Here is a 6,821-nt window from a genome sequence, read left to right on the forward strand (position 1 = left end):
CATGTACCTTGGTTGTGGGCACATCCCCAGTAGGAGGTGTGCAGGAGGCAGCTGATCGATGTTTCTCTCTCATCGATGTTTCTAACTATCTCCCTTCCTCTCTGTAAAAAATCAATAAAATATATTTTTTTAAAAAAACATTAAAAGGCACGACCCAGCTGACATCAGAACTGCTCTCTAAAGTCCATCAGCTACAGCAACCACCTTGACCTTTTCCTCCCACGTCAACATTTTTCTTCACTACGTTTACTGAACATCTGTGTGCCTGGCACTGCTGAATGCAAGGGACAAAACTAGTCCTGTCCAGAACGCCAGGTCACAAGGGCTCCATTGCACCTGCCACCTCCCTCACCTGGCTCTTCACTTCGCTCCTGGAAGAAGACCAGGGTCCCTTCCTCATCATCCGTGAGCAACAGCAGCTCCTCATGTGGCCACCGGAGCTCCCAGCTCTCCACTTACCTCAGCAGCTTCTACCACAATGGAGGGCAGATGGATCTTTTGAAAGACAACCTGCATGGGGACAGCAGGGGTCTTGGGCTCATCTGGAGGATGAGCCAGCAGCAGGACACAGGGTGGAGAAGTACTAACCTGAACATCCTGATGACCTTCAACTCTGTCAGTTTCGTCTCTGTCTTTCCAGAGAGGGTTGGTCAGCCGCGGATTTTCTGGATGCTGGAAGGAGCCTGGGCTATCTCTAGGCCAAGGCCCATCCTCGCTGCTCCCTGGCACAGTCCATGGCTGCTGATTTTTAGAGTGCAGGGTGGTTGAGCTCAGTAGAGTTCTGAACCCCTGCCCAGTACACCCCACAGGCTGCTCCTTGATCTTCTTTGGAGCCTGGCTCCTTAATCACTTCTGAGGAGAGCAGGATGGGCCTTCCAGGGGAGGAAGACATCACTGGGATAAGAGCTTTATTTCCACTCACTCCCTTTCCCTGGTGACGCTGGGAAAGGCAGGAGGGATAGCAACAAGGGAATCTGGAGTGAAGAACCTTGATGAACTTGGAACTTTCTGATTCCTTTGCCAACTGGGTTGCCCAAGTTGACATATTTCCTTGTATCTTTTAAGTGGATATTCATGTGGTGTTGACTTATTTTCCAGGAACTGTTATAAACCCTTTATGTGTAAACGGATTTAATTCTCCTAAAACTATGGCATAGATAGTTATTAGCCCCTTTTCTGATACAGACACTAGGGCACAAAGAACTTAAATGATTTTGTCCAGACACAACTAAGAGGTGTTTTCTTCTCCAAACTGGAATTTGGGTATGCTACGCGAAATCTAGTTTTCACGATTTAATAAATGTCCCAAGAGTATATAGCATGATGAAAAATTTAACAAATGTGCTTTAAAAACATTTTTTCTTAGCTTTTCGTTATTGATTTTGAGAGAGAGAAGAGAGATCAATTTGTTGTTCCACTTATTGATGCATTCAATGTCTGATTCTTGTAGGTGCCCTGACTGCTGAACCCACAACCTTGGTGTATCAGGACGATGCTCTAACCAACTGAGCTACCCGGCTTAACAAGTTCACTTGTAACAAGTTTACTAACACGTAGATAAAGAAGAACTATATAAACACACTCTTCCGAATGCAGTGCGCTTGGCTCTGCGTTTCTGTTCAGAAGTTGACGGGACTGAAGGGGGTCCATAGACTGTGTGTCCACGTATCTGGGTGTCCACTGGGCGTCCTGACATAGCACAAGTTACTGCGGCAACCACAGAGCAGGGGCCTAGCCTTCTCTTGAGTTTTCATGATTTAATAAATATGTCCCAAGAGTATATAGCATGATGAAAAATTTAACAAGTGTGCTTTAAAAACCTTTAAAGCCTAGAGCCTCTCTCCTGCTCTGGCCTTCTCTTGATCAGGAAACTCAGGAACTGGGCTGTTAGTTGTAAAAGCAGCGGCAACCATGGAGACGCACTGTGGCCGGTGGCTCGGTGGGTTCGGGCGTCCTCCGATAGCCCAGGTGGCGGGTTCCATCTCCATCAGGACGCAAACACGGAGCAACCTTTAGTAAGTTCATCTCACTCCCAACTTCGCGACAACAGCTCCCGCGCTCCGCCTGCGGGTCAGCGCCTTCCGGACACGCTCAGCCTTCCCGGCTACATCCAAGCTTTAGACTCGGGCGCCCCAGATCCGACACCTTTCGCGATCGGGTCCTCTCTAGCCGGCCCTTGTCTATGGTGTCCGCTGTAGGGCGCTCTAGCCCGCGCAGGAGCCGGTGAGACGCGGTGCTGGCCTCTCTAGGCTGCGGGAGACCGCGCAGGCGCTGCCCGTGCGGTGGGCGATGGGCTTCTTGCGCAAAGCGCTCATCTCAGTCGCGGTGCTGGGGGCGTGGGCTGGCGTGGGCTCCGCGCTCTTTGTCCTCGTGACCCCCGGAGAGGAGCGGGTTCAGGCGATGCTGAAGGTGGGAGCCATGGGAAATCCGAGGTGGGGTGGGCGGGCAGGCGGAGTCACCCCCGCGCTTGGGGCCGGAACTGCGAACCTCTCTCCCGCAGGAGATGCCGGGGCAGGACTTACGGAGCCGGGAAGAGGCGGCCAGGACCAAGCAGTTACTGATGGCCGCTCTGCAGGAGGCAGCTGCCACGCAGGAGAACGTGACCTGGAGGAAGAACTGGCTGAGCGGCGGCGGCGGGAAGTCAGCGTGAGCCGGGACCTGCACCCGTGGGCGCTGGGAGCTCCGCTCCGGCACAGGAGTAGGAGGCGGCCTTGCAGGGACCTGGCGGGGAGCCCGGGCTCGGGGAGCTGCCGCCGGGTGAGCACTTCCCCCCCAAACCCTGCACTGGCTGCGCGTTCATGTCCTCGCGGGCCGGCGCCGTCGATGTGGGGAACTGAAGGAACCAGTAAATCAGTTCCTCCATCCGGAAAGTGAGCCCTGAGGCCTGACGCCTGTAAATGTCTCCGTTGTGGGGGTCGGTTCTATGGGCTGGGATGGCCGCAGCACCCAGTGCCCCGCTTCCCATGTGTGGCCGAAGCCCAATAGGCACAGCGATCACGCTTTGAAAGCACGAGCCCGCTCATGTGTGTGAGTGTTCTTTTGGGGGTAACCAGGCGGCATTCTTGAAGTCGAACTGCCCCGGAAAACCGTGCAGCAGTAGCTGCCAGGGGACACTTAGGGTTCCTGTCGTGAGGCTGGAGCTGAGCTCTTAGCACTGAACACGGGCCGGGAGGCTTCGGTGGCCATTGGCCTTGGGAGCCCGTTTGCTGGGAGCAGTGAAAGCGTGTTTTGAGTCAGAGGTTTGATTCAACTCCAGCACGTTACACGTTTCCTCTGAGCCTCAGTACTGCTCTGTAAAGGTGCTAATCATCTTGAGGGCTGTCATAAGAATAATGTAGAAGAGTAAAGTGTAGGGCCTGGCAGAGCAGCCTCTAGTAAATAGTGGGGTTTCCCCTCAAGGCTTCACTGTAGTTTCCAGTCTGAGTCCAGTCGTAGGATCCACTGGAAGCGCCGCTGAAGGGATGAGACACAGCTGTCAGTGAGGTTGCAGCCCCACCACCAAGTCCATTGCTTGGCTCCCCTTTTGTCCACGAGAAAAAAGGCTGCTTTCATTACACATAAGTTTAGCCAGAACACTAATACGTGGAGGTATAAACCCAGATATGAGCATTGGTGCTGTTTTCAACTGCTGGGTGGTGAAGTCATAAGCTGAATACATGTCACCTATGACCTTTAGGTTAATCGTGGCCCTTTCCCAGCCTGGGATTGAGGGGAAGGCAGCAGCTGTTAGGGAACACTAGGGTCAGGTGATCAGTGGCTGTGAGGCAGGTACCCATAAAGGTGCTTGGCACCTAGAGTTGGGCACCCCGGGCACGTGTCCAGGATCCGTAACCAGTTGCCTGTGTCAGGCTGGGCAAGTCACCAGCTTTAGTGTCCGAGTCTCTAAAATGGGTAACTGTACCTACTCCTAGGTGGTAATAGTACCTTCGTATCTCAGTTAATACTTGTAAAATGCTTTTAAGGTCAGTGTTCCTCAATGTTTAGGAATGGCCACATAAAACATTGCCCTTTTAATAGTTAGTAATTACTGGGGACTTATTTGGTGCCAGATACTGTGCTAAAGCACCTTTTATTGACATGTAACCCCAAAAACTCCAACTGACATGTACTATCATCCCTATTTCACTAAAGAAGTAAACTAGGCTTAAAAATCAAGGCACATAGCCAATAAGGAATCCAAGCTTACGCACCACCTTACCCATAGGAGCAAAAGGTGCTATATCCACTGCACTCTCCACCCCCAAGCATGTCTCCCCCCTCAACTTCCCCAGCAACTAATCAGACCGAGATCAGAAACAAGTCTCTGTTGGAAATGTGAGATGAATGGCATCTGTTCTGAAAGCATTCATTCCCTTTAGTCTTCCTCTGTCTCCGTTTAGTCCCTCCCGGTCACTCAGGAAGGAGTCGGGCACATAAGAGAACTCAGGGCTATTTATTAGGAAAGAGATGTCAGTGCTTTATCAAAGTTGAAGAGGTCAGACAGGAGGTGGGATAAGGCCTCTCAGCTGGGACATTTCTTGGCCACAATGAGGACAGCAGAAGGCACAAGTCCTGAAGATGAAGGAAGAAAGCAAATTTAAGCCACACATACCTACCTTCTGTCTCCCAAATTCCTGGCCTCACACCTTCTCCACCAAGTCCCTTCTTTGCAGCCCTTCCCTCTCAGGCATGTCCCTATCACACCCACGTCCTGCTTCAGCTCCCACACGTCATACCCAGCTCCTGCAGAGGCCGCTCCATGTCAGCCTCCGAGAAGGCCCGTCGGGGGAAGCCACTGAGCAGCTGCACAGGGTCCTGGTCCCCGCCCGGCTCCTCCCCACGGTGGAGCTCCACATAGAGCCGGACAGCTGCCAGCTGTTCCCGGGCCCGGAACGTCTGGGTCAGCGAGGTCCCATCTGGCAGCCGGACCTGGAGGGCAGGTGAAAGCCGCAACACGCGAGTGTCAAAACTGAGGGAGGGACCCAGCAAAGAAAAGAAGAGCAAAGCTGGCTCCTCCTTCCTCTCAGATCGAACCAGCATCATTACTACTGAAAGCACCTAATGAACAATCACTTCGGTTCTGCTTGACTAAATAACGAAGAGAGAGACAGACTCCTTGCTCCCTCACAACTTAAGAGTCCACAAAACTACCTGGAAAAATACCATCATAAATGAATAAATGTTAGCTTTGCAAACAGCTGTGTAATACAGCCAATGGAAGCATGAACAAGTAAAGAGGTAACTGCTGAGTAAGAGGGAGGTATGGATTTAAATAAGACTGGGCAAGTGAAATTTGATACTATTCCTAAGACTAGAGAAGGTAGGATTTCAAAAGTCATTTACAAAGAAGGGAGAAGTTTGGCAAAGGAAACATAACTGAAAAAAGCTCTGGGCCCTAGCTTATTTGGCTCAATGGACAGAGCTCCGACCCTCGGACTGAGGGGGCCCGGGTTCGATTCTGGCCAAGGGCACGTACCTCGGTTGCAGGCTCGATCCCTGGCCCTGGTCGGGGCTCCTGCAAGAGGCAACCAATTGATGTCTCTCTCTCCCATTGATGTTTCTCTCTCTGTGTGTCTTCCCCTCCACTCTCTCTAAAAACCAATGGAAAAATCCTGGGTGAGGCTTAACAAACAAACAAAGCTTTGGGCTAGGGGCTTGACAGGCCAACACAGGGGTCCCGGAGCAAGAAGAAAGAATCAGTACCTGGATGCGGCACTGGTCATATTCCCGCTTGCTGGGAGGCTCCTGGCTGGGAGAGGAGGGAACAGAACCTGGCTCGGCGGGTGCAGACGGCTGAGAACTCACACTGCCTCCATACTGCAGGACAAAGCAAGACGCCATCAGGCACCCGCCCGCAGGAGAAACACTGCTTCCCGCCTTGCCCTCCGAAGCAGAAAATGGGGCTCACTGGCCTCATCCACTTAATTCCTGCGTCTTCCCAACCGCCTACCTTCTTGGCTCTCTCTGCTTTGTCTCTTTCAATCTTTTCTCGGACTCTCTGCCTGGAACGCAGACAGGAAGAAAGCAGGTCAGGCCCTGACAAAGCAAATATTGATTCCTTCCTCAGCTCTGACCCAGCATCCCCACCTGGCTGCTAACTCCTCGGCCTTCTCCTTCCTGCGCTCCTCCGCCGCCCGGCGCATCTCGTCTTCCTGCAGCCGCTGCCTGGCCGCGGACAACTCTTGCCCTTGTCTCCGGCGCTGCCGCTCCCGTTCCAGCGCCTCCCGCTCCTCTCTCTCCTCGCGCTCCCGCTGTTTCTGGGCCACCAGCTCCAGCATCCTGTATTGCAAACAGGAGAGCTCAAGGGAGATGACCGTGGAGTGGAAAGGTGGGCTTATAACAAGGGACTCGGAAAACACAAGCCAGGGGACATGTGTCCCAGCACAAAAGGGAAATGCCGAGAGGGCAGGGGATGTGGCCAGTTGGAGACACTGATCAGACTGTGCCCGGGAGAGAGAGGCACAGGGTGACCCTCCACCGCGCAGGGCCGTGCCGCCTACGTGCCTCTTCGTCTGCTCCTGCCTTTCCTCTTCGCTCAGAACGAGTTTCCCTTCTTCCGCGGGGGACCCAGGCCCTGCAAACAAGCCATCGGTGTCACCCCCGTCATCTCCTCGGGCCCCTCCACAGCCACACCGCGCCCTTCGGTCAGGACCTTCGGGGCCACCCTGCTCCGAGGAGGTGGGTTCCCGTCCCAGGACATGTCCGAGGGGGGTCGGCAGCGGCTCGTCCACATCGGGGTCGTCTTCGTGCTCCATGAGCCTGGCAGAGAGAGTCGGCAGGGAGGTCGACCCGAGGCTGCCCGCCCCGCCCCCGTCCCCGCCCCGGGGTGGGCGCTCACCAGT

At 53.8% G+C, this 6,821-nt stretch overlaps 3 protein-coding genes across 3 annotated transcripts in view; 1 reads left to right on the forward strand and 2 right to left on the reverse strand.

The window, feature by feature from the left end:
* Positions 1–850, reverse strand: part of LOC102261823 (chromosome unknown open reading frame, human C11orf98) — an 8,378-nt gene extending 7,528 nt beyond the window's left edge. The window contains exon 1 of the mRNA XM_014545088.1: positions 589–850. Coding sequence (XP_014400574.1) covers positions 589–596 — 8 coding nt within the window. The 5' untranslated portion in view covers positions 597–850. The remainder of the gene's footprint in view (positions 1–588) is intronic.
* A 1,351-nt stretch (positions 851–2,201) lies between these two features.
* LOC102254036 (ubiquinol-cytochrome-c reductase complex assembly factor 3) lies at positions 2,202–4,014 on the forward strand. The gene is made up of 2 exons (XM_005857479.2): positions 2,202–2,409; positions 2,501–4,014. The coding sequence occupies exons 1-2, from the start codon at positions 2,290–2,292 to the stop codon at positions 2,648–2,650; spliced, it is 270 nt and encodes an 89-aa protein (XP_005857541.1). The 5' UTR covers positions 2,202–2,289; the 3' UTR covers positions 2,651–4,014.
* A 399-nt stretch (positions 4,015–4,413) lies between these two features.
* UBXN1 (UBX domain protein 1) lies at positions 4,414–6,808 on the reverse strand. The gene is made up of 7 exons (XM_005857478.2): positions 6,632–6,808; positions 6,484–6,553; positions 6,067–6,258; positions 5,930–5,981; positions 5,683–5,796; positions 4,716–4,908; positions 4,414–4,551 (listed from the first exon to the last, which is right to left on the reverse strand). The coding sequence occupies exons 1-7, from the start codon at positions 6,732–6,734 to the stop codon at positions 4,502–4,504; spliced, it is 774 nt and encodes a 257-aa protein (XP_005857540.1). The 5' UTR covers positions 6,735–6,808; the 3' UTR covers positions 4,414–4,501.
* Between the last annotated feature and the right edge of the window lie 13 nt (positions 6,809–6,821).

This window comes from Myotis brandtii, unplaced genomic scaffold (assembly GCF_000412655.1).
Source record: "Myotis brandtii unplaced genomic scaffold, ASM41265v1 scaffold1112, whole genome shotgun sequence".
Lineage (NCBI taxonomy): Eukaryota > Metazoa > Chordata > Mammalia > Chiroptera > Vespertilionidae > Myotis > Myotis brandtii.

Excerpts from the sequence above, each read along its gene's own strand:
- UBXN1 (XM_005857478.2), bottom strand. The coding sequence starts at position 6,734 with ATGGAGCACGAAGACGACCCCGATGTGGACGAGCCGCTGCCGACCCCC. Across the intron at positions 6,554-6,631 it reads GGAGCAGGGTGGCCCCGAAG|GGCCTGGGTCCCCCGCGGAA; the intron begins GTCCTGACCGAA and ends GCTTGTTTGCAG. Across the intron at positions 4,552-4,715 it reads GCGGCCTCTGCAGGAGCTGG|GACTTGTGCCTTCTGCTGTC; the intron begins GTATGACGTGTG and ends CTTCATCTTCAG.
- LOC102254036 (XM_005857479.2), top strand. The coding sequence starts at position 2,290 with ATGGGCTTCTTGCGCAAAGCGCTCATCTCAGTCGCGGTGCTGGGGGCG. Across the intron at positions 2,410-2,500 it reads GGGTTCAGGCGATGCTGAAG|GAGATGCCGGGGCAGGACTT; the intron begins GTGGGAGCCATG and ends TCTCTCCCGCAG.